This window comes from Natrix helvetica (genome assembly GCF_964273705.1).
Source record: "Natrix helvetica genome assembly, chromosome: 10".
Lineage (NCBI taxonomy): Eukaryota > Metazoa > Chordata > Lepidosauria > Squamata > Natricidae > Natrix > Natrix helvetica.
This window is the reverse complement of record NC_138561.1, coordinates 4,541,255-4,568,323: the sequence shown is the minus strand read 5'-3', so window position 1 is coordinate 4,568,323 and position 27,069 is coordinate 4,541,255. Positions and strand designations below refer to the sequence as shown.

Sequence of the window (27,069 nt, the reverse complement as noted above, 5' to 3'; positions counted from 1 at the left end):
GATCCCTGGAAAGAGGGGGAGGGAGGGGGCCTGTCCCACACGCCCCCCCGTGACGTCATGCGGAAAACCCAACCCGGAGCCGCGCGGAGTTTCCAACCTGTAGCAGCGAACAGCAACGGAGGCAGATCTCCGGGAGAAGCCCGGACGCCGCGCCGGCTGAAGGCGACCGTGGCTCGTCTGGGTGCCCTCAGGGTGCCCCGAGGACGGCTGTACCATGCCTGATGCCGCGCGGAGCCTGCTGGCGCTGCTGGCGCTGACGGTCGCTTGCGAGTGGCCCATCCCGGCGGTAGCAGGTGAGGCTGGATTTGGGGGGTAGGGGGGCGTTGCATTGGGGGTGGGGGGGTGTTGTCCCCAACCTAGCAGCCGTCGGGGAGAGACTGTGGGAAGCGCCGCGCTCCTCGGACCCAAACCCGGGTTTGCGTCCGCACAGCCCGCTGGACCTGGATAGGAACGGGGTTCACACGTGGCGTCGAACCAGAAAGGGTTCCGACAGGCTAGGTTCCCGCAGCCTGCTACGATAGCCATCCGAACTAACCCCGGGGTCGTGAAAATGCAGCCTTTAGGCTTCGGCTGACCCGATTTGGTGGCTTGGGTTAGTTTAAAAAAAATAGTTTTTATTAAACATTTTAACCTTTAAAAACAGAAAAAACAACAACAAATACAGAAAAAAAGACACACCTAACAGTATAAAATAGCTTTGCAGCCTTCTTTATCTGCTTACATATTTGGCTTTTATAGTTCTCGAGTTTTTTTAAAAAAATACAACGTGTGAAAGTAGAAATCTCCTGTTTTTCTCTTCTGTAAAGCTTGTCCTTGTCCCCCAGCAGAATAAATTCAGGTTCAATTGAAATTGCTCACCTAAAGAGCAAAAAAGTCCCTATTACGTTTCACTTTCTTTCACCGCCTATTGCAACCTTCCTTTCCCAAGTCTTCCTGGATTTCTCTGTTATTATTCATGTAATTGCACCCACAGGCGGTGGGCAAAAGGAGAAGGCTCCGCTTTCTCTTAAGGTTGGGGTTGAACTAGATGACCTATAAGGTCTCTTAAGAGTTGGAAGGGACCTTATAGGTCATCTAGTTCAACCCCCCACTCAAGCAGGAGACCCTACGCCATTTCTGACAGATGTCAGTCCAGTCTCTTCTTGAAAGCCTCCAGTGATGAAGCTCCCACAACTTCTGAAGGCAACTTCTGTTCCATTGGTGTGGATTGCTCTCACTGTCAGAAAATTTCTCCTTATTTCTCCTTATTTCTCCTTGATCAATTTCCATCCATTATTCCTTGTCTGGCCTTTGAGTGCCTTGGAAAATAGCTTAACCCCCCTCCTCTCTGTGGCAGCCCCTCAAATATCGGAAGACTGCTATCATGTCTCCCCGGTCCTTCTCTTCACTAGACTAGCCATGCCCAATTCCTGCAACCGTTCATCGTATGTTTTAGCCTCCGGTTCCCTCATCATCTTGGTTGCTCTTCCCTGCACTCTTTCTAGAGTCTCAACATCTTCTTTATAGTGTGGTAACCAAAACAGGATGCAGTACTCTAAGTGTGGTCTTACTAGAGCTTTATAGAGTGATATAAGTATCTCCCTTAATCTTGATTGTATCCCTCTCTTAATGCAATTTAGGATTGCATTGGCTTTTTTGGCTGCCACTGCACACTGCTGGCTCCTATTTAGCTGGTTGTCCACTAAGACTCCGAGATCCCTCTCACAGTCACTGCTATTAAGCCTGGTTTCACCCTGACTTTGAGCCAGTAACTCTGTCTCAGCCCTAGGAAGGAGGCAATGGCAAACCACGTCTGAGGAACTTTGCCAGGAAAGCTGCAGGGACTTCTCTGAGCATTTGCCAGTTGTCACGATGGACTCAAAAGCCCCCCACAAAACGCCTCAATGAGCCTTGTGGGCAAATATCAGCTCCTTCCATGTGTATATAAAAAATATGGACAGCAGGGATGGGAAGAATCAAGAGGTTACAGCGAATATGAGATGAATAATACGGTCCCTGGGATGGACTTCACATTCAATAATTATGTCTACTAAGGCATCGCTGGTCTAGTGAAGAGAAGGACTGGGGGAGACATGATGGCAGTCTTCCAATATTTGAGGGGCTGCCACAGAGAGGAGGGGGTCAAACTATTTTCCACCTGAAGGCCAGACAAGGAATAATGGATGGAAATTGATCAAGGAGAGATTCAACCTGGGAATAAGGAGGAACCTTCTGACAGTGAGAACAATCAACCCATGGAACAGAAGTTGCCTTCAGAGGTTGTGGGAGCTTCATCCCTGGAAGCTTTCAAGAAGAGACTGGACTGCCAACTCTCAGGAATGGTGTAGGGTCTCCTGCTTGGGCTGGGGGGTTGGACTAGATGACCCACAAGGTCCCTTCCAACTCTGTTAAGCTTTGGAGAAGCATGATCCAGCCAGAAGCAGCAGTTTTGTTACATAAAATAAAAATGGCAAGCAGCCCCCTTTTCCCTTTTCCTCTGATAAGCCAAATGAGCTGGGAGGATTGTTGAATTTTCTAATGAAAATAGACAAACAGAGAGAAGGAAAGAAAGAAATTGCTGCTCGATAGCTGTATGGGAGTATAGTATGGGAGCCCTGAACTAAGGCAAGGGGACGTTTCTCTTGCTTACACTTTGCACATGTTCAGATACTAGAATTGGGGTGTGAAGTAGGCAACGCCCTGAATCGGGCGTTGCTTGGTTCTCCGGTCACTTTTTAATTTTTTTAATACAAAATATACATATTATAGGAATAAATAGTTTTCAGGGCTTTTTTTTTTACATCCTCTCATTTACATAGTCCAGGGGTGTCCAAACTTGGCAACTTTAAGACTTGTGGACTTCAACTCCCAGAATTCCCCAGCCAGCTGACTGGGGAATTCTGGGAGTTGAAGTCCACAAGTCTTAAAGTTCCCAAGTTTGGACACCCCTGACATAGTCCATTTTACATCATAGTTTCGTTGTCACTTTCCTCCAAATTATTCTCTTCCATTATTTTTCATCTTGATGGTTATTATTTCTTAATACATCAACAATATCTTCCATTGCCCCTTCAAAGTTACACCAAATTTTCATTTCTTATTTTCCTCCATTGGTATATTTTGCGATAAACAGCATACATTATCGAATTTATTTTAAGCATAGAGAGCATTTCTTTCCACTTTTTTTTCTACAATTAACAATGTACTCTCATTTCGTTATTATTTAATTAGTTACGTCACAATAACAATCTTACTACTAACTATTCTCTTCGGGCCTGGTTTGGTTCTCCGATTGCTTCTTGATTCCAGATATTAGGACACCGTTTCTCAACTTTGCCAATTGAAGATGTGTAGACTGGATCTTAAAGCAAGCTGCCTGAAGGAATTCTGGGAGTTGAAGTCCACATATATTGTAAAGCAGGCTGGCTGGGGATTCTGGGAGGCATAGTTCTATCCATCTTAAAGCAGACTGGCTGGGAATTCTGGGAGGTGTAGTTCTATACATCTTAAAGCAGGCTGGCTGGGAATTCTGGACGGCATAGTTCTATCCATCTTAAAGCAGACTGGCTGGGAATTCTGGGAGGTGTAGTTCTATCCATCTTAAAGCATGCTGGTTGGGGGATCCTGAGAACTGAGGTCCACCCAACTTCATCTTGCCAAGCTTAAGAAATACAGATAGTCCATGACTTACGATGGTTCGCTTAGTGACCGTTTGAAGTGACGACAGTACAGAAAAGAGGGACTGGTGATTGTTTTTTACACTTTAACGACCATTGCAGCATCCCCAGGGTCATGAAACTTGAGACATTTGGCAACTGATTCATATTTATGACGGTTGTAGTGTCCCGGGGGGGAGGGGGGGCGGTCACGCGATCCCCTTTTGCGACCTTCCGACCAGCCAAGTCAATGGGGAGGCAAGATTCACTTAACAACCGTGTGACTAGCTTAACACCTGCCGAGATTCGCTTAACAACGGTGGCAAGAAAGTGGGGCAAAATGGGACAACACTCCCTTGACAAATGTCTCGCTTAGCCATGGAAATTTTGGGCTCAATTTGTGGCCGTATGTCGAGGACCCCCTGTAACAGTCTAGGGAGTGGCTGTCACACCAATACCTGCGCCCAAAACAACACAGCCCCAGGCAGCCTCACAGCTTGACAGAATCCCTTGTGCTGCCTGGCTCTGGGTGGGGAGAGCTGAAAAAAACGAGATAGGTCTGGGCAGCTGGTTCCCCCCTGTCCTTTCATTCCCTTTCTGGAGATATTTGTCATCCCAGAATACTTGGAAGAAACTAAGTGGCAGCCTGCCCAGTGGCTGGCGCTGCTTGGAAATTCCCCCAAAGCAGAATCTTGTTGCTCTTGGCACAAAACTTTGCCACACCTTCAGCCACCTGGCCTTGTAGATTCGCATCAGATAGCACCTGGCAGCACCTTCTCTCCTCTTTCCGATGAACTTTCCTCTGGAACCCCTGGGAGTGGTTTTCCCATTTTGGTTTTTATTTTATTTTTTCTGAGCAGGCTGATTGGATTTCCTCCCATTCTATGGGCTGCTGGCCTGCAATCCTGTGATTTCCTCGTGGTCTCCCTTCCACCCGCTAAACTTTTACTGGGAACCCCAGGTGTGTAAGCAGTGGTACCCTGCATCGGTGGGCTGTAATTGTCAGATTTTTCTTGAAATATTAGGCGCCTTTAGAAGTAAACAGTTCTTCCTCCAGCTGTTGCTGTGGCCCGATGTAAACAAAACAACTGGATCCCTTCGGTGGTTTGGCTGAAAGACCAACCAGAAGCCTCTGTTCTCCCCCAAATCTTGGCATTGATCTGTTTCCTGGCTTCCAATGGGCCGGCTTGAGAAATTGCAGCCATTGCCTTGTTCTGTCCAGGGATTTGCAGCTGGGCTGGTTTTAAACGTGTTTTTTTTCCCCATAAAGTTTTTATTTTATTTTATAACATATAAAAATACCATTTTCAGTAAAACAGTGTGTTGCCTGGGTGCAAATAGTTTTAGGAAATAGTAATCAAACTGTAAGATTCCAGCAGTTTCCCTGAGCCCCTGACATGCCCAAGAGAGTGAGACTCGGGACGAATATGCAAAAAATATCAGCTTTCATTGATGGCCATAGCAAAAGCTGAGTGACAAAACTATATCCAAAACATACAAATAAATGCACGTAAGGAATAGCCACCCCCTGCAAGAGAAGCTCAGAGTATTATATACATTTTAGGCAGATAGAAACAAAGTTTATCCAATCAGAGACAAAGAGTCGTTACCAACCTGATCTTTAAGGCGTTCTTTTGTTCAAACTCCTGTCTCTGTCTACCTTATCTATGGAGAATTCCTATAGCCTTGAGTAGGGGGTGGCAGACCCCCTTTGCCAAGTTGTTTTTCGGCACAATGCTTTAAGGATTTATGAGCCAAGAAAACTCCCTAGTTTGGTTCTTTTATCTATGCAACCTAATATTCCCGTGTAACAATTTCTTCTACGTTTTCAAGAATGTGCCTAGCTTTGAAGCCAAGAATAAAAGCGAGATACAGTGGTGAGATAACATCTGCAGTAATGCCATTCAGTATTAAGGTTACAATTTGCTAGGCTAGAAAACAACTAATTTATGACAGTATACAATAGTATACGCAGAAGCCAATGAGAAAGCTTAATTCTTAATAAATGATTTCTAGCAGTATATCATATCGGAAGCAAACAGCAAATATTGGTTTAATCAGTAACAATTATATAGTAACATATTCAATTCATAATAAAAGCAAATAGCCAATATTGATTCACATTGATTCATATACTCCTTCAAAACTATTTACCACAACGTTCATTACATTAGTACTGGTTCTATAATGACAATGACAATAATAGTATAATAATATTTGCTTATCCATTTTAACATACTTCCATTGTGATCATTGGTTCTTCCCTTATATTTCCACTGTTTCTAACTGTCTTTGTCAGCTAACCATTGATAAAATAAATCCCAGGTCAAAAAGTGTTCAGTCTCTTTCTTTTCCTTAATTATAAGTGTTAGCCTGTCCATCTCAGCACATTCTAGTATTTTTTTAAATCACATTTTCATCTGTTGGGATCTCTTCGCTTTTCCATTGTTGTGCAAATACAATTCTGGCTACAGTCAGTACATGTAAAATCAGATATGCATTCCCCTTATTGTGCTTATCCGTTAAAATGCCCAACCAAAATATTTCTGGTTTCAAATCAATATGTTGCTTTAACATTTTTTCCAACCATGTATGTATTTTTGTCCTGTATTTTATTTTATTTTATTTTATTTTGCTTTTGCGCTGGTTTTAAACATGTAGAGCATGGTTGAGATTCTTTTCAAACATCGCCCCTTGATGTTGCAATGGAATAGAGATGTGGGACGCCTTCGATGCAAAACTGCCTTTGGCTCTGGGGGTGCAACAGGCTTTGCAGACCAGACCGAAGGAAAAACAGAGAAATCTTTCCTTCTGTTAGCCAGGTGGGAGACCCTGGAAAAGACACCGGTAGCTGCAAAGGGGCTGTAGACATACCTGTCTACAGCCACACCTTTGCCTAACCAATGGCTCGGACAGGGGAGCATTTGACCACAGGCAGCCGTTCTGATCTTTCACACAGAATTACAGATAGTGCTCGACGTACGGCCATTTGTTTAGTGACCATTCCAAGTAACAAAGGCACTGGACCTACGACCGTTTTTCACACTTATGACTATTGCACTTATGACCAAAATTCGGATGCTGGCAACTGGCATGTATTTAAGTCTGTTGAACCATCCTGAGATCATTTGATCATCGTTGATAACCTTGGTGATTATTTAAATAGGAGCCAGCCGTGTGCTGCAGCTGCCAAAAAAGCCAAGGCTGTATCAAAAGAGGGATAGAATTAAGATTACATGAAGGGTTAATACCACTTTATAAAGCCTTGGTAAGGCCCCACTTAGAGAACTGCATTCAGTTTTGGTCACAAAGCGGATTAGGGGACTGGAGGCTAAAACATATGAAGAACATTTGCAGGAACTGGGTATGTCTAGTTGAATGAAAAGAAGGACTAGGGGAGACATGATAGCAGTCATCCAATATCTCAGGGGTTGCCACAAAGAAGAGGAGGTCAACCTATTCTCCAAAGCACCTGAGGACAGAATGAAAAACAATGGAAGGAAACTAACCAAGGAAAGAAGCAATCTAGAATTAAGGAGAAATTTCCTGACAGTGAGAGCAATTAAATCAGTGGAAAAATTTGTCTCCAGAAGTTGTAAATGCTCCAACACTGGAAGTTTTAAGAAGAGACTTGGATAATCATTTGTCTGAAACGGTATAGGGTTTCCTGCCTAAATGGGGTTGGACTAGAAGACTTCCAAGGTCCCTTCCAATTCTGCTATTCTAAGTTTCTAAGGTAGAGCTTTAACCTTCACAGTTATCTTCCTACAAGCAAAGTCCATGGGGGAAGCTGGATTTGTTTAATGACTGCATGATTCGCTTAACAGCTGCAGTGATTTGCTAAACAACTGTGGCAAAAAAAAACAACAACCCAAGGAAATGGGGCAAAACTCACTTAACAGCAGAACTCTTGTGCTGGGAATTTTGGATTGAATTGTGGTTGTAAGGTGAAGACTACCTGTACAGGACTACAGAATAACAGAGTTCAAAGGGACCTTGGAGGTCTAGTCCAACTCCCCCCACTACTTAGGTAGATTGGACTACCATTCCCATGCTCCTCAGGGTTGATGTGGAGCACACCTTTTATACCTTTAAAGGATACCAACTTGGAAAAAGTTGCTTTTGAAAATGCTCAGGCAAACCTTAATAAGAATGGACTTTGAGGGCTTCTGGGGCAGCCAACTGAGAGGGGACACTAAAAAGGCAGTGCTGGGTTTATTTTGTTATTTTATTTTATTTATTTATGTTTTGGTCTCTTCTGTAGCTATTGACATCTTTTTTTTAAGTAAGTGGATGGATTTGAGTGGCAGAGTTGGCTTAGCCTCCCCTCCCTTCTCCATTCATTCCAGGAAGGACTGATTTTAGAAGGAGGAGGGAAAGTGTCCGTCCCTTGTCTTCCCCTTTCACTGTTTAGCTTTTTAAGTCTAGTCCCACCCCCTCCCAAGCAGGAGACCCTATACCATTCCAGAAAGTGTCTGTCCAGTCTCTTCTTGAAAGCCTCCAGTGATGAAGCTCCCACAACATCTAAAGGCAACTTATGTTCCAATGGTTGATTGCTCTCACTGTCAGAAAATTCCTCCTTATTTCCAGGTTGAATCTCTCCTTGGTCAGTTTCCATCCATTATTCCTTGTCTGGCCTTCAGGTGCCTTGGAAAATAGCTTGACCCCTTCCTCTCTATGGCAGCCCCTCAAATATTGGAAGACTGCTATTCTGTCTCCCCTGGTCCTTCTCTTACCTAGACTAGCCATGCTCAGTTCCTGCAACCGTTCGTCATGTTTTAGCCATCCCTAATCATCCTGGTTGCTCTTCTCTGCACTCTTTCTAGAGTTTCAACATCTTTTTTATAGTGTGGTGATCAAAACTGGATGCAGTACTCTAGGTGTGGTTTTATTAAGGCTTTATAGAGTGGTATCAGTACCTTCCTTGATCTTGATTGTATCCCTCTGTTAATGCAGTTTAGGATTGCATTGGCTTTTCTTTTCCTCCCTAACAAAATGTAAACTTAGAGCTTTTAGCTTGTTGGCTTCCTTGAGCAGGAAATCCAGAACAGGGAAGTGGGGGGGGGAATGCAAAGCCCAGGAATGTTTCTTAGAAGCAAGGATGTTTAGCTAACGGAATGATTTTCTAATGGAAGGGATTATCAGTAGCTGAGGGTTGAACTTCAAGAGCCCGCAGTCCTCTCCCTCCTCCTCCTCCTCCTCCTCCTCCTCCTCCTCCTCCTCCTCCTCCTCCTCCTCCTCCTCCTCCTCCTCACAAACCCCACTCCCTTCTAGCGCTGATGATGCTACCTAGTTGAACAATGAGATGTCTGCAAGAAAACCACCAAGCTCAGAGATCACAAAGGACCCCGCAGTCATTGTCCTCCTGCTCCTTCTCCTCCTCCCTTCCTTCTAGCACTGATGCCGCTGCTTAAGTGGACAAAGAGATGTCTCCAAGAAAACCACAAACCTCAGAGAGCACCAAGGATTCCTCATTTCAACACTGAGTGACATCTATTCCCCTTTATTGGCTTCCTCCGTTCCTGCTGTCTCTCCTGCATAGAAGTAGTGCAGTATTCTAGCCTCAGTAGTTGCAGCATTCTAGTTATTTGCTACAATGAGTTAAGCCCTGTAATGTTTAATTGCTAACATCTGAATCCCATACCGAGCAAATGAAAGACTGGTGGATCAAGTGGGCACATGGCGTGATTGTGCAACAATGGGAATTTCACTGGCAGTCTAATGTTAATATCATGCAGATGGCATAATAGAGAAAACGGGCTTGAAGCGTTCTTCCATTAGATCAGTGTTTCTCAAACTTGGTGACTTTAAGTCCTGTGGACTTCAACTCCCAGAATCCCCCAGCCAGCTCTGCTTGTTTGAGAAACACTGCATTAGATTATCGCACTGATTATGGTTGTTGAAATGGATCCCGAATATTCCAACGTTTGTCAGAAAGATAACAACAAAGTGGGAACTTGGGGGGGGGGGGGAAAGCCTAATCATACTTGCCTTCTGAGTAACAGCTTTTATGAGGTGGATTCCATCAGATTAGGAAAACCTGTTGATTGCTGTGCTAGTAATCACATGTTTTAAACCAGGAGCATCTGCAGAATAAATTTAAAGTCAAGATGACAACCACAACTGTGTGATTGCAAGTTGGCTTTGTTGGTTTTGCCATCTTGACATTACAGAAAATCATCCAGGCAGAAAATCATATTTTTATTTTTAATGTTGCCTTTGCTATGTTTGTGTTGTATTTGTGCTGATAAATAAATAAAGGGAGACTAGTATAGATCTATTTCAAGCTATTTAGCTCTCATCAGCTAGCCATACCCTTACTGGGATTTGAACCTGGGCTTACACACACACACACACACACACACACACACACACATCTATCTATCTATCTATCTATCTATCTATCTATCTATCTATCTATCTATCTATCTATCTATCTATCTATCTATCTATCTATCTATCATCTATCTATCTATCTATCTATCTATCTATCTATCTATCTATCTATCTATCTATCTATCTATCATCTATCTAATATATTTATATAAATATAAAAGGCAAATACCACTCACTCATCATGAAATCTCCACAACCGTAAAGTCTACAAACTTGAAATTTGGCACGTATATTCCTCTTGGCTTCTAGGTGCTCACTAAGAAAGGATTTTTCGAAATGACCATCCAATCATTAGTGTTTCTTATACAGTAATCAACATGCTCTGATGCTGAGGAGTTCTACTCCCCCTCCCCACCTGAAAAGAACTCTGTTCCACCTGCCAGTTGCCTCACATTCCGTTACCTCAGTTCAAACTGGCAGACGTTCCACTCCTTCACTCAGGAGCTGTCGGGGGCTCCTTACAGTACTAAATGTCAGTACTTCACCAAAATGTCTATGGCTTCCACTTATGGACCTGCTTTCAGACTCAAGGGGGCGGGAGCGATATTCCCTTACGTGTTTCAATCACTGACCACCACTGAGCCAACGGATTGTGAATTGAATTTCTCCTGAATAGCCCAATCACATAGTTTCATCATGAAACATTGGCGTCCAGCTAGGTCCTGTGATCGCCTTTTGCGACCTTCTGACAAGCAAAGTTAATGGGGAAGCTACATTCACTTTAATGACCAACTTACCCGCTAACTAATGTGGCAAGAAAGGTTGTAAAATGGGGCACAACTCACTTAACAAATGTCTCACTTAACAACAGACATTTTGGGCTCAATTGGGGTCGTTAGTTTATCTGCATAAATATTTCTAAAAGATTGGCTTCCTTATTTTAAGGACTGCCATAAAATATTTATGCTAAACATGCCTCGGCAGTTCTTCTCTCATACTTGAGATGTTCTTGTGGGGTATTTACAAAAATATAATAGACGCACAGCGCAAACATGGGCTGTTATATCTGTTTTTTAACTCAGTAGTAACGTCTGTAGACTTCACCTGTGGGATTCATTATCAGAGGACCTGGTGATAGCAGCCGATAGCTTTGATAACGTTCAAAGAGGATTGAAGAGGTCCATTGGTGATGAAGGGCAGACCTTTGGAGAGCTATCAGTCTTGAAAACTGAATGTTATCTCTGAGTTGGGGGCAGCGTGTCTCCAAAATCCTCCTTCCAGAGGGACAATGGTGGGGGGGGGGACTCGGGGGAGAGAGAGAGAGAGGTCTCCATCTGCTTCTTGAGAGCACCTGACCAGAAGTTCTTTGATCAGATCCAACAGGTTCTGCTGCAATAGATGATCAAGGTATAGAATAGATCAAGGTACACTGTTATCCAACATTTTGTAGAGATGTGGTTATGAAGCTTGGCTGTTCTTCTGGATTCTTAAGGTTTTTTTTTCTGTAATGGCTGAAAACAGCTGTCAAAAACCCAGGATACGTAGTTCTTTTGTGATTGAATTGTTTGACTGCCTGCTGCTTGGACTTCGTAATTTGAATTGTCCTTCAAGGAGGTGGATTATATAAAAGAAAAGTCAAGATATTAGGCTGTCTCTGCCCTCCTTTTATATCATCACTTCTGTGATCCACAATGAAAAGGGAAGCGATCATGTGTTCATGGCAACATCTTGACTTTTTAAATTCTTCCCCTCAAGGGATATGCAACCCCTAGGAAGCCAACAGCACTCAGAGGCATGCAAGAAAGAAATGTTGCATTGCATTTCTGCAAAGCAAGCCTAACTCTGTAATTCGAGAGTTAGGTAAGGATTTTTCAGCTTATTCTCCAATGCCTGAAAACTTTTTCAAGTCTTTGCTATCTTGATACGTTTCCAGATACGAGGCCAAATAGCTTAGAAAATGGCTTTCTCTCAGTAAAGGGATAGTCTCCAAACAAAGGGACTAAATTCTTCTGCTTCTTCGTTTATATTACTCAGTACTTTGAAAAGACTGACAATAATCCATTCTGTCTCAGCTGGTATCCCACTCTAGGCCTTGAGATACTAAAATGATATCGTTTTTTACTGATTAACAGCTAAATCTTTTGATCCCTGGCCACCTTCTCTGAGTAAAAGGCTGTAATTTGCTTTATATTATCCTGCGCTTTGAAAAGACTGGTGTTAAAAATTATGTTCTGTCTGATATTATCATATTCTGGGCTTTGAACGATATTGCTTCTACTGATTAACAGCTACATCTTTTGATTCTTGGCACCTTCCCTGATTAAAGATCACTTCTGCAGTTTTGCCTTCCGCAGGGATAAATTTAACAGATTAACAGAGTTGGAAGGGACCTTGTAGGTCATCTAGTCCAACTGCCTGCCCAACTGGAGACCTTATACCATTTCTGACAGAGATGGCAGTCCAATCTCTTCTTGAAAGCCTCCAGTGATGAAGCTCCCACAACCTCTGAAAGCAATTTCTGTTCTATGGGTCGATTGTTCTCACTGTCAGAAAATTCCTCCTTATTTCCAGGTTGAATCTCTCCTTGTTCAATTTCTATCCATTATTTTTTGTCTGGCTTTCTGGTGTCTTGGAAATAGCTTGACCCCCTCCTCTCTGTGGCAGCCCCTCAAATATTGGAAGACTGCTATCATGTCTCACCTGGTCCTTCTCTTCACTAGACTAGCCATGTTCAGTTCCTGTAACTGTTCTTCATATGTTTTTGCCTCCAGTCCCCTAATCATCCTGGTTGCTCTTCTCTTCTCTCTTTCTAGAGTCTCAACATCTTTTTTACAGTGTGGTGACCAAAACTGGATGCAGTACTCTAGGTGTGGTCTTACTAAGGCTTTATAGAGTGGTATTAGTACCTCCCTTGATCTTGATTGTATCCCTCTGTTAATGCAATTTAGGATTGCATTGGCTTTTTTGGCTGCCGCTGCACACGGCTGGCTCCTATTTAGCTGGTTGTCCACTAAGACTCCAAAATCCCTCTCACAGTCACTGCTATTAAGCCTGGTTTCACCCAGTCTATATGTGTCCTTTTGGTTTTTTTTGTCTTAAGTGTAAGATTTTACTTTCCTTTACATTGATAAATAGATTAAACAAGAGTTGGAAGGAACCTTGTAGGTCATCTAGTCCAACCCCCCACCCAAGCAGGAGACCCCACACCATTTCTGACAGATGGCAGTCCACTCTCTTCTTGAAAGCCTCCAGTGATGAAGCTCCCACAACTTCTGAAGGCAACTTCTGTTCCATGAGTCGATTATTCTCACTGTCAGAAAATTCCTCCTTATTTCAAGGTTGAATCTCTCCTTGTTCAGTTTATTTCATTTTGTTAGAGAGGGCTCAGTGTTTCAGTCTGTCAAGAATAGATCCATCTGGAGTGCGCAAAGAGGGCAAGTGTTGAAATATCAAGATAGAGAAATAACCATTCTGAAACAGATCCCCAAGAAAGTGAGAGAGAAAAGAAAAAATTATTCGCAATTAGCGAAGAAGCTTTACCAGAAGGGGGTGTGGTTTAGATGGTTGATGCCTGAAGGTATGTTAATATTCTGGGAGGATACAAGAGTTAGAATCAATACAACCATAGAGGCTCAGGCCTTTATGGAAAAAAATAAAGCACTTCTAGATAAACCTGATGATCCTACACCAGACATACAAGACACGGGAGGGGCCGGAGCCCTGCTGCCGGGGGGAGAAGGGGCAATACCAAGAAAACTCAGATCACAAAAATGAACAAGGAAATCGGTTTGATATAACTTGATTGAAATTATTATCTGAATTTATATGCTGACAAATTACTATTATGTAATATTGAATTATTTGTGTAAATGAATACTATGAGTACGGGGGGCGGGGTCACCCTTCACACATTGTAACTGCCAAAATTTGTAATCCATTCCAAGAATAGATCCATCCGGATCGTGAGCAAATCTGCAAGTCACACTGATTTTAAAGACTGTGAAACAGAGATTGTGTAGGTGACACCCCCTAGGCATGTGTGTGCAAAAGGCCAAAAAGGGGAAAGGTGTGATTCACTCCCGGAGACACACAAAAAGCGGGAGTTTTTCCAGTTTGTCCTGAAGTAGAGTATCTTTCATCTGGAGATTGCCAAAACCTGCTAAAATTGCCTGCTCAGGGATGCACCAATGACATCTAGCTGATTTTTTTACCTAGAGATGAGTGTCATCCCAACAGCCCCAGGCGTGTGCTTTTCAATACGGCTGTTTATTATGGTTCGGCAGGCGAGATCCACGGAGGAGCTGGTATGAACAGCTTCAGAAGTCACTGCCCTAATTGTGTGGATGTGTTAAGACCAACAGACTCTTGCTTCACCCATCACACGGCTGCTCCTCCAAGATACAGCAGCAATTCACAAAGGCGCTCTGAGCGTTCAAATAAAGGCAGGATTGTGCAATCCCAGCATCTTCTGGCACAAGTGATCCCATCTGTCATTCCTTTTGGCTCTGGGTGGGAAACCCTTTCAGGGCTGTTTATCTGGAGGGGCATTTAGCAGCAGGGGGAGAGGGTGTATTTGCAACCAAGGACAGTTTGAAAGGAAAGAATTCAAGAATTCCATCCACACGATCCATCCCAAGGGTCCTTCTGGTTTTATAGAGGGGGGGGGGGAGAAATGCAACTGGCAGTTTACATCTGGCACTTTGAAGCTAAGCCAATGTTTTTCTCCTGAATTGAACTGAAATGCCTGTGTCCATAATTTATTCCCCTGGCAAACAAGGCAAGTCCTTTTTTTAAAAAAAGAGGAACGATCTCCAGTCTCTTGAGGAAAACAATGTGTGTGTGCGTCTCTGTGTGTGTGTGTGTGTGTGAGAGAGAGAGAGAAGGAGAGTATGAGAGAGAAAGAGAGAAAGAGAGAAAAAGAGAGAGAGAGAAAGTGAAAGAGAAAGAGGAAGAGAGAGAAAAAGAGAGAGAGAGAAAGTGAAAGAGGAAGAGAGAGAAAAAGAGAGCGACAGAGAGAGAGAGAAAGAGAGAAAGTGTGAGAGAGAAAGTGACAGAGAGAGGGGGGAGAGAGAGGGGAAGTGGGAGAGAAAGAAAGAGAGAGAAAAAGTGAAAGAGAGAGAAAGAGAGAGAGAGAATGAGAACGAGAGAGAAAGAAAGTGGCAGAGAGGGGGGAAGAGAGAGACATTTCTCTCAGGCCCATTCTGTTTTTGAAAGTCATTTATGTAATCAATTGTACCATCTGATTTATATCAGAGAAATTGATCTACTCAGACTCCTAATTCCTTGGAGCTTTTCCAAATTCCTCAACAAAAGTCCCATTGCTCTTATCCCCCTGTTTATGTAAGTAGCATCCGGAGGAGGGGTGTCAAAAAAGTTACGGAGGTGGCTGCAACCATGGGGGGGTCGAAGCTGTTTCTGGTTGCCTATCCTTTCCCTTGACAGGATCCCATAAAACCATCAGATTGTATCGGATTCCGAAAAACACCATTTATCAGTGTTTCTCAATCTTGGTAACATGAAAATGTTTGAATTTCAACCCCCAGAATTCCCCAACAGGCAAAGTTTACCAGATGTTTAGATCACATTTTGAGATCTACAGATCACACCTCTGTAAATGTCTTGGAAACATTAGAGATGTGGAAAAAATTGTGGAAAATGAGTTTGATTCTCTATCGGTGATTTTTAACCTCAGCAATTTGAAGACATGAGGACTTCAACTCCCAGAATCCCCCAGCTGGCCAAAGCTTCAGGACTTCAACTCCCAGAATGCCCTAGCTAGGAAAGCTCCAGGACTTCAACTCCCAGAATGCCCTAGCTAGGAAAGCTCCAGGACTTCAACTCCCAGAATTCCCCAGCTAGGGAAGCTCCAGGACTTCAACTCCCAGAATACCCCAGCTAGGAAAGCTCCAGGACTTCAACTCCCAGAATGCCCTAGCTAGGGAAGCTCCAGGACTTCAACTCCCAGAATTCCCCAGCTAGGGAAGCTCCAGGACTTCAACTCCCAGAATGCCCCAGCTAGGAAAGCTCCAGGACTTCAACTCCCAGAATGCCCTAGCTAGGAAAGCTCCAGGACTTCAACTCCCAGAATGCCCTAGCTAGGGAAGCTCCAGGACTTCAACTCCCAGAATTCCCCAGCTAGGGAAGCTCCAGGACTTCAACTCCCCAAATCCCCCAGCTGGCAAAGCTCCACTGATTTTTGGATCAAACTTTAGATCCAGAAATGACACATATGAAGATGTCTTTGAAACAGTAGAGATGGGGGAGAATCTGGGAAAGTAATTTAATCCTAAATTAATATCACACGAGGACATCAACTCCCAGAATTCTCCAACCAACCTGCTGGCTAGGGAATTCTGGGAATTAAAATCCACACATTTCAAGTGGCCAAGGCTGAGAAACATGGGTAGAGTTTAATATGAAGGTTGCAAGGTTCCTGGGGGAAAAAACTGACTCCAACTATCCTCCGCTTTCACAATGAAGCAGTTCTCACACCGATGCAAAATAATAACCCAAAGGAAGTGAATGCTGGGATTTCTTGAAAAGCTGCAAAGGTGTCTCCCCTGGGTTTTTTTTTGCGACCTGACTGTGGACTTCGTCTGTTTGGAATGCTGAAGCTGCAGAGTTATGAGAAAACTTAAATATTACAAAACAGGCGATAAGCTTCTGGTGACTACTGTGGAGAGGAAACCAGATGCAGATAAGATGCGCGCAATTCTTGGAATGTTTGCAATTTAGAGATTTTGAGGAAGGGAAGCCTCTCCTTGCTCCTCAGCTGATCAGTTCCAGACGTTGGGAATTGACATCTGTTCAGAATGAAATACCTACAGGTAGTCCTTGGTTTACAGCAATTGGTTTAGTCAGAGCTGAAGGAAGCTTCTTGGATGAGGAGCGAAACGTCTTCAAAGAAAAAGCAGAAAATCCAGTATCCTCTTAAAAAAAAAAAAGCACCTTTGGCATAACCACGACCTGAATGATGGAGAGGGGGGGAAGAGGGGGGGAAATAGGGAAGAAAATAATAATATAAAAGTATATATTCAAAAGTAAGATACAAAGGGTGGGGGGTAGAACCACAATCAGGATAGATTTGAGAAGGAAAAGGAACAAGAAATGCCACACTTGGAATCCTGCATTCAGTTTTGGTCACCACGATGTAGAAAAGATGTGGAGACTCTAGAAAGAGTGCAGAGAAGAGCAACAAAGATGATTAGGGGACTGGAGACTAAAACATGTGAAGAACGGTTGCAGGAACTGGGTATGTTTAGCTTAAGAGAAAGAAGGACTAGGGGAGACATGGTAGCAGTCTTCCAATATCTCAGGGGTTGCCACAAAGAAGAGGGAGTCAAACTGTTTTCCAAGACACCTGAGGGTAGAACAAGAAGCAATGGGTGGAAACTAATCAAGGAGAGAAGCAACTTAGAACTGAGGAGAAATTTCCTGACAGTTACAGTAGAACAATGAATCAGTGGAACATCTTGCCTCCAGAAGTTGTGAATGCCCCAACACTGGAACTCTTTAAGAAGATGTGATAGCCATTTGTCTGAAACGGTATAGGGTTTCCTGCCTAGGCAGGGGGTTGGACTAGAAGACCTCCAAGGTCCCTTCCAACTCTGCTATTGTATTGTATTGTAAGAAATGATATTCAATTATTTTTGGGTCTGCGGAAATACCACCCCAAGGAAATAAAAATTAAGAGCTAGAAGAGACACCTACAACAATAGAAAAATAAAGGAAGAGAGGAGAGGAGAGGAAGAGGATGGAAGGGAGAAGGAGAGAAGGAGAGAGGGCATGAAGGGGAAGAGGAAAAGAGGAGTAGGCGAAAGGTAAGGGAAGAAGGAAGGGAAAGGAGAGAGGAAGGAAGGAAGTAGTGAAAGGAAGGAGGGAGAAAAGAAAGGGAAAAGAAGGTGGTATCAAAACAGGCGAGGGATCGTAAACAAAGCAACCCAAATTGTATGTTATAACCCTGTAAATGGAATAATAAATGTATAAGAATGGCGAATGTAAAAAAGAATAATAATTATGTGAATGTATACCTATAATTGTACAGTATATAGAGAACAAAAAATAGAAAAAGATGTTCCTTTCCTGGCTGGAGAATTCTGGTGTTGAATCTAGAGCAGGGGTGTCCAAACTTGGCAACTTTAAGACTTGTGGACTTCAACTCCCAGAATTCTGGGAGTTGAAGTCCACAAGTCTTAAAGTTGCCAAGTTTGGACACCCCTGATCTAGAGGGATCCCAGAGAGATCCCTGGATGATGGCCTATGACACCTAGTTGCTAAAGTCACGTTGCCCTTGGCAAAGTTAGGTTTGTAACAGAAAACAGACACCTAATCCCGAGCTCACAGGATCTGTGGAACCTCCTACTACAGGAAGTCCTCAAGTTACAACAGTTCATTTAGTGACCATTCAAAGTTACAACCACCCTGAAGAAAGGGACTTATGACCGTTTTTCACACTGACATCCCCGTGATCAAAATTCAGGGGCTTGCTGACTGGTTTCATATTTATGACAGTCGCAGTGTCCAGAGGGGTCCTGTGATCCACTCGTGCGACCTTCTGACAAACTAAGTCATTGGGGAAACTGGATTCGCTTAACGACCGAGTTAGTTAAGGACCACAATGATTCATTTAGCAACTGTGGCAGGCAAAGTCGTAAAATGGGGCAAAACTCACGTCACAAATGTCATACATTTTGGGCTCCATTTTGGTCATAAGTCGAGGTCCTGAGGATTTAATAGCTGCCAGCTGATGTAAGACTGTAAGCTGTAGTTTGTAAGCTGAAGACTAGGCTGATGAAATAAGGTTGATTCATTGCAGCTATGGTATAACCCTTTTAAGACTCTGATGGAGGGGGGCACACAAGTCTCTATATAAGTGGCTATTAGAGGGTGTTTTTTCTTCTTCTCAGCGTGTATTCAGTTCTCTCCTTGTGTCCGTAGTGAATGGTAAGGGATTTTATCTTCTGCATGTGTTTGCCTGTATATAGATGTAAATAAACCACTGTTAATTGTCTTTAAGGCTCTCTGTGCTGTGTTATTGTACCACATAAAGCTAGTCACATGCCAAAACTATGACAAAGGTCCACCTGTGTGTCATTGTTGGTTGTGAGGTCTTCTAGAAGACTTTTGTTTCAGTGTTACAAAGAATTTAGTGTCATGTTTCTCCACCTTACAATTTCTGGATTTCATCTCCACTTCCCCATTTACAATGAGATCAGGACCCAATGATAGTAAGCAAACTCAAGAGTTCTTGAAATATTGACCTGTCTTCTTGAGGACATGTGTCCAACTATCAGAACCAACCTGCTACTCTGTTGTCGTTTTAAACGTAGAAAGAAAAATGTAAGTTCTTGGTTGCAGCTTTGACTTCACCTTGCTGTAATCATTTTTCTTCTAATGTTGTACTCTATTTATTACGTTCTTTCATAGGCTTACTAATTTATTGTTACTACGAACCGTGGTCAGGCCAATAAACTCAACTCAGTTATCATGACGTCTACTCTGAGTTGCAGGGTTCATCAGATGGGTGGGGAGCCTGTGTCCATAAAATGTTGAATTGCAGCCAGTTCCTGAGAATAATGTAAAGCAGTGGTCTCCTTCCTTAGCTTGGAGACCGCGGTTAGATTTCCTGCAAAAAAAAAAGAGAGGAGAAAAATGATCTTTGGAATTTGAGGATGAGATCTGAGTTGACTAGAGAAATAATTAAATATAAGGTTGTGATTTATATACAGATAGATTAATATATAGTAGATGAAATGTAAAAACATGAACATCGCTTATTTTCAACGTCGACTTTTATTAGCATTTTAAAGGTTTTTAAGTACGGATTCAATTAGAAAAAAAGTTATGTTTTATTAGCGTCTCTGTATTGGAAAAAGTCAGAGGTCACTTTTTAATGTATTTGCTTTTCTGGAGTCATTTTTTAACTTGTATTTTATTGGGTTTTTTTTTTTTGAAATTGAATAAAGATATTGTATGCCTGGCAGACTGAGACAATGAGCTCTGATGAAAGGTGTATCGGAGAGATAAAGGAGTTATTTCATTGCCTCAAGAGGTCATCGACTTTCTTTGATCCAAGAATGAAGGGCTTGCAAGAATATTGAGTTTTATGAGTTCTTGTGACAGATTAGAAAAGGGAGATAGTAACACCAGAGGCTTCTTGATGCAACCGTCTACCAAAGATATTTCTTTAAAAAAAGGATAGTCTATCCATAGATTAAAAACAACAAACAGGGCATGAATATATTAAGAAGACTCTGGAGGTGTTAAATAACTTTTAAAAAATGGTATATCAATATATCAGTACATTAAAAGTAACAAATGGTATATAAAGATAATGGCTAAATATATTAGAGATAATAAAATGTTCTATAAATACATGGAAAACAAAAAATGGCCTGTAAGCAGTTTATAAAGACATTTTAAAAAATAACAAACCTTTAAAGATATTAAAATAATAAGAGAACATAAATATGTATACAGTACTAACCTATAAATATATTGAGAATAATAAACTCTGTGTATGTGTGTATGTAAATGTAAATGTTCCCCTCGCACATATGTACCAGTCGTTCCCGACTCTAGGGGGCGGTGCTCATCTCCGTTTCAAAGCCGAAGAGCCAGTGCTGTCCAAAGACGTCTCTGTGGTCATGTGGCCGGCATGACTCAACGCCGAAGGTGCACGGAAGGCTGTGACCTTCCCACCCAAAGTTGGTCCCTATTTTTCTACTTGCATATTTAGGTGCTTTCAAACTGCTAGGTTGGCAGAAGCTGGGAGAAGGAACGGGAGCTCACTCCGTTACGTGGTGCTAGGGATTCGAACCGCCAAACTGCCAACCTTTCTGATCGACATGCTCAACGTCTTAACCCCTGAGCCACTGCATGCCTTACATACATATTGGAACCGGTTCACACCGGTTTGGGCGAACCGGTAGTGAAAATTGCAACTGGTTCACTGAACCAGTAGAAACGGCAGGCTTGCCACATCCACAAAACGGTTCCCTGGTTGCCGTGGCATGCTTTTTTGGCATTTTAAATCTTCTGCGCATGCACAAACCTATTCACAGGCAACTGCACAAGCACACCGAACTGGCAGTAACACCGGCAGCAACACACCCCTGATAGATACATGTGTGTGTGTGGGGGGGGGAAGTGTGGTGCGGATGGGCGGGGGGGAGGAAGCTGGAACGGTTCTAAATGGCACTGTAGATTTGTGAAACCTCTTCTATAGAAGAGGTTAGAACTGGCAGGAATCCACTCCTGACACACACACACACACACACACACACACACACACACACACACACAGAGATTAGGCAGGCAGGCAGAGACAGAAGAGAGACCAAGAGCTGATAGATGGACAGACAGGCAAACACACAGACAGAGACATATACATAAAGATATGTACATATGGTTCCATAAATATATAAAGTCGTACCATATATAAATTTATACTACATGCGCCCCACCAAGCCTGAATGGATGGGACTTTCGAAAGGGGGAAGTTTTGGGGTTGGGGGGAAACCCAGAGGTCTCAGTCTGTTGGATGAAACCGCAGTGAAAATTCTAAGAGGCAATTTGGTTTTAGAGCAGTGCTTGTCAACTTCAGCAAATTTAATATGGGCGGACTTCAACTCCCAGAATGCAATGTTAAAATGGATAGAGTTCTCTTTTAAAAAAAATAGTTTTTATTGAACATTTTAATCTTTAAAAACAAAGAAAAAAACAACAAGAAAAAAGCAAAAAGCAAAACATACATAACTGTTGTGGCCCCGCAGTATCTGGTTGAGTTGCTGATGGACTCGGATAGCGAGGGACCATATGAGTCTGCCCTGGACGATGGGGAGGACCCTGTGCAGGGTTCAGACTCAGAGCAGGGAGCAGAGAGGGTGGTTGGCCACCAGGAGGTGCCTGAGGCATGGAGCAGTGGGGAGGATCAAAGACAGTCAGTCCCTGATGCTAGATTGAGAAGGGCTGAGAAACAGAAGCAGCAACTCCGTAGGCAGACTCACAGAAGATGATTAAGCACAGGGGGTTGTGGATTGGCCCCTCCCAAAAAGAGATTATAGGTGAGGCGTTCGGAGGGGACATTTGCAGGAAACAACCGTTCGAAATTAGCAGTGAAGAAAGTCGATGTCTTAGAGCCGTGTTTGACTATCTGGTTTGTTTTGTTGTAGTTTGAATTATATTGGCCCTCAGCCAAAAGGTTTGCTATCTTGCAATTAAACAGTGGCAAACAGCCAAGCCTGTGTTTTGGCTTGTTCACAAGCATGGAGAAGAGAGGGGGGGGGGGGTCAGAACACATAACATTATAAAGTAATTATACAGCCTTCTGTATCGGCTTTCAAGTTTAGCCTTTATAGTTCTCCATGCTGCATTGCCTTCCTATTGATTTTACCTTGTCCAATAATATAATCACAGTAGTACTAACGCTTATAATAATATTAATTGTTCATATCACCATTATATTTACATTCTCTATTTCCTGTTTTGGCTTCTGTTTTCTAGCCACTTATAAATTCTATTCCATATTTTATAGAAATCCGATTCTTCTCTTTCTTTTAACTCCATGGTCATTTTGTCCATCTCTGCACATTTGAGTACTTTTCTAATTATTGTTTCCTCTGCGGGTGTATTAATTTTTTTCCAGTTTTGTGCGAAAGCAATCTGAGCTGAGGTGAGTATGTGTAGTATTGTAGTATGTATTGAAATTGTTTCTCCATTTTTGGGTCAAATAGTCCTAATCAGAATGCTTCTGGTTTCAGTTCTATTTTTTGCTCCGTAATTTCTTCCAACCAAAGAAATGGATAGATTTCAACTCCCAGAATGGCAACACTAATAAATGGCAGTGTTCCATTCCCAGAATGCAAAATTAAAATAGGTGGACTTCAATTCCCAGAATGAAAAATTAAGATGGGTAGACTTCAACTTCCAGAAGGCAACACTAATAATGGCAGTGTTCTATTCCCAGAATGCAAAATTAAATTGGGTGGACTTCAACTCCCAGAAGGCAACTTCAAAAGGGATGGACCTCAACTCCCAGGATTCCCGAACATCTTAAATTTGCCAAGGTTGAGAAAGACTGGGTTAGCTCATATTATGCAACCAGTGCAGTTGTTCGTGTTAATCCAGGTTTAAAGTTTGTGGTGTTATATGAATTTAACAAATTGTGAGATTTTATTCTTGCAAAAATGGAATCGGTGGTGATTTTCATTCCTTTTTGGATTGCTTCTTTGCTCCAGGCGAACCGGATACTACTAAAGCTTGCAAAATGGAATGCCTCGGCCATTTACAGAGAGAATATCCTTTGAGTATACTAGAGAGCTACACAGTCAGCACCTGCAGAGGCAAGACATCGATCATGTAAGTGCCCCTTTGTCACAAGATTTTTCTCTTTCCAATTCAAAGACTCAGACATAAAATCTGTGTTGGTTTTTTAGAGCCTTTGCACAGAGCTCAAGAAGGAATAGAATAGCAATAGCCCTTAGACTTATATACCGCTTCATGGTGCTTTACAGCCCTCTCTAAGCTGTTTACAGAGTCAGCCTATTTGCCCCCAGCAATCTGGCTCCTCATTTTACCCACCTCAGAAGGATGGAAGCCTGAGTCAACCTTGCGCTGGTCAGGATCGAACTGCTGACAGTCAGCAGAGTTAGCCTGCAATACTTGCATTCTAACCACTGCAAACTATGGATGGATGGATGAATGGATGGATGGATGGATGGATGGATGGATGGGCAACAGTAATACCACTTAGGCTTATGTACCACTTCACAGTGCTTCACAGCCCTCTCTAAGCAGTTTATAGAGTCAGCCTCTTGCCCCCAACAATCTGGGTCCTCATTTTACCTACCTCAGAAGGATGGAAGGCTGAGTCAACCTTGAGCCATCAGGATCTAACTGCTGGCAGTTGGCAGAGTTAGCCTGCAATGCTGCATTGTAATAGGAAGGAAGGAAGGAAGGAAGGAAGGAAGGAAGGAAGGGAGGGAGGGCAATAGCACAGACTTATATACAACAGTCAGGCAATGGGATAGGAATGTCTTTCCTCAATACTTCAATATTAAAGACCTTCAATTGGAATTCAGTGGGATTTAAACATGCCCTGGAATGTCTAAAATATTGATCCCATCTATTCTTACTTGAGTGTTTTTTCCCCCCTACCTTTTTTCTAGACTGAAAACGAAGAAAAACAGATTGTTTTGTGCCAACGGAGACGATGACTGGGTAAAGAAAGCTATGCAGGCCATAGATGCAAGGACTAGATTCAGCCCCACCACAAAAAGTCTCCCTGTAGCTAACAGACATTCAGGAGAAGCTAAGTTGGAGGTTGAGGGCCACGGTCAGCCCACGAAAAAAATTAGCACAACCCTCTACAAGACAACCACATTCCCTGTGAGAACCACGGGAGAAACACAACCTTTTGTGGAAAGAGGGTTGTCTGGGATGGAGGCCACCACCTCTTCTGCATCGTTGACTCCTCAACCAGAAACTATTGCTGATAAATCCACCCTTCAGCCTGACTCGATTTCAAATTACGAGATAGGGACAGAAACCCTTGAGGGGCGCAAAGGATTGGGGGAGCACGTCCCGCCAATGAAGAAAGGCCTGGAGGATTTCCCTGGAACAACCCAACGATTGGGGTCACCTCCAGGACCTGACAAAACAAGTACCAAAAGTCCTGCGTTCGTTTCAGAAACTCTTGCGAATCCTTCAACCCGTCCTTCCATGAACTCTCCCGTCAGCAAGCTTCTCCAGGAATTTGTCACAAAAGATAAGACGTCGATTACGATACCCACCAAGGTCTCCAACACTTCCAATCAACACCGTTTGTTTTTCAGCACCTCTAGTGCAGACCATGAACTGCAGCCAGCTGGGAGTTCCACAACTCAACTTCCTGCCCACTCTAGTAGTCCTTCAAGCACACAGTCCACCTCTGGTAGAACCAGCCTCAGTTCTGTCCCGTTTCGAGGTGTGATTGATGCAGAACATGAAAGAGGCACCACAGAATCACCTGTATCTACTGGAACTGGTAGAACTTTCCCCAAACCTTCAGACACTCTCCAAGTTCCAGGTTATCGGCAAGAAACTTTTATTGAGAGTACTTCAATACCCAACCCAAACACCCCACCAGGAACTGTAGTTTGCAATCCCCGTTCCCAATCCATGGTACAAAATTACATTATCCCTGTGCTTTCTATCGGGGGTGTCCTCTGTGTCCTTTTGGTAGTTGGTGGCTTAGTCTACATTAAGTGTAACCTGAGTACCAAACGGTCACCTAAGAGGCACGTTCAAGGCGTGATGTACTACACATGTGAGTCTCAGGAGGAGTCATATCCCATGGAACTTGTGTGACCTCTCCATTTTTTTGGATTGGCAAAAAATCCCTCTTATTTTACAAGAGGGATGAGCTCGTTGGTCGCACAACTGATGGGCGTCCTTGTCTGGTCCCCCTCTTCTTCTCTGCCAACGTCCGGACAGTTTGCCGCTGTTGGTCAGAGGCTGCACTAAAGCATAGCAACTCCTCATTGGCCTTATTGAGATGTTTAGCCCATTGGGCTACTATGGAGCAAGGACAGTCTTCAGCGTGGGAGGCAGGCCTCCATACCAAAGCAAGAAGTTTCACTGGAAGAAAAGAGAACTATCCCTTCTTGGGCTGAATATGCCCAATAGGTTGTCGGTACGGTTTGATTGTAATTGATGTTTGCAATGTTGAAATAAGCCATAAGGATGGGCAGGGCTGACCGAGAACATCTATCTGTTTGAGATGAAAGAGGTACCCATCAGTGGTGGGATTCATTTTTTTTTACTAACAGTTCTATGGGCGTGGCTTGGTGGGCGTGGCTTGGTGAGCATGGCAAGGAAAGGATACTGCAAAATCCCCATACCCTCCCCATCCTGGGGAAAGGATACTGCAAAATCCCCATTCCCTCCCCATTCCAGTAGAAGGATACTGTACAATCCCCATTCCCACCCCACTCCAGGGGAAGGATACTGCAAAATCCCCATTCCCCATCCCCATACTGCAAAATCCCCATTCCCTCCCCACTTCTGGGGGAAGGATACTGCAAAATCCCCATTCCCTCCCCATTCCAGTGGAAGGATACTGCAAAATCCCCATTCCCTCCCCATTCCAGTGGAAGGATACTGTACAATCCCCATTCCCTCCCCACTCCTGGGGGAAGGATACTGCAAAATACCCATTCCCTCCCCACTCCTGGGGGAAGGATACTGCAAAATACCCATTCCCTCCCCACTCCTGAGGGAAGGATACTGCAAACTCCCCATTCCCCACTTCTGGGGGAAGGATATTACAAAATCCCGATTCCCTCCCCACCCCACTAACCTGCTTTCCAGCTCCGTTCTCCTGTTCAGGGCAACAAAAGTAGATCAGCTAGGAGGCTGGGAGGCAGCAGGGGCGGGGCCAGCCTATTTGCCGGTTCTCTGAACTACTCAAAATTTCTGCTACTGGTTCTCCAGAATCTGTCAGAACTGGCTGAATACTACTTCTGGTGCCCACTACCCGACTCTACTACTCGTCTAGGTTTACCTTGGAGACTGACCCAGTGGGTGGTTGAATTTTCTTTCACTGCTGGAGATAAAAGAGCATAAATCCAGAGGTTGTGCCCTGCAGCATCTCCCAGACCCCAACATCTGTCTTTCTTAGTCCTCTTGGTAGGTACTTAGGTTGGTCTTTGGTTGTCCAGCAAGAGTCTGTTAGATCAGGGGTCTCCAACTTTGGCAACTTTAAGCCTGGAGGACTTCAACTCCCAGAATCCCCCAGCCAGATTTGATGTCCACCAGGCTTAAAGTTGCCAAAGTTGTTTTAGATCATGACCTCATTAGCTGAGAGCAGATCCTGTGGGTGCTCGGGGGAAGGCACCCTTGACTTCTTCTGCTTAGGAAACAATCAGGGCTGGGAAGGAAGTGAAAGTTATTACATCAAAATTGCCATTAGGAAAAAGGAAGGAGAGAAAAAGGCTATTTCACTTTTCTCAAAATGCACTTTTGATACTTTAAACTCTGCGGGTTTGGAAAATCTGCTTTAAATCAGATCTGTTTTATATTATCTTTCAAAAACAATAAAATAAAATAAAAACAATAA

The 27,069-nt window shown here is 43.3% G+C and overlaps 1 protein-coding gene across 2 annotated transcripts; it reads left to right on the top strand.

Annotated features, from left to right (window-relative positions):
• Positions 1-27,069, top strand: CX3CL1 (C-X3-C motif chemokine ligand 1). Of its 2 annotated transcripts, none has more exons than XM_081963037.1 (3): positions 1-293; positions 23,210-23,330; positions 24,140-27,069. In XM_081963037.1, the coding sequence occupies exons 1-3, from the start codon at positions 215-217 to the stop codon at positions 25,317-25,319; spliced, it is 1,380 nt and encodes a 459-aa protein (XP_081819163.1). In that variant the 5' UTR covers positions 1-214; the 3' UTR covers positions 25,320-27,069. The 2 variants fall into 2 exon arrangements, with proteins under 2 accessions (XP_081819163.1, XP_081819164.1); XM_081963038.1 differs by lacking the exon at positions 1-293 and adding an exon at positions 18,619-18,914.

What these genes read in the sequence shown, in the direction of transcription:
- CX3CL1 (XM_081963037.1), top strand. Translation starts at nt 215, where the DNA reads ATGCCTGATGCCGCGCGGAGCCTGCTGGCGCTGCTGGCGCTGACGGTC. An exon ending in GCCCATCCCGGCGGTAGCAG is followed by an intron (nt 294 to 23,209) that starts GTGAGGCTGGAT and finishes TCTTTGCTCCAG; the next exon opens with GCGAACCGGATACTACTAAA. An exon ending in AGAGGCAAGACATCGATCAT is followed by an intron (nt 23,331 to 24,139) that starts GTAAGTGCCCCT and finishes CCTTTTTTCTAG; the next exon opens with ACTGAAAACGAAGAAAAACA.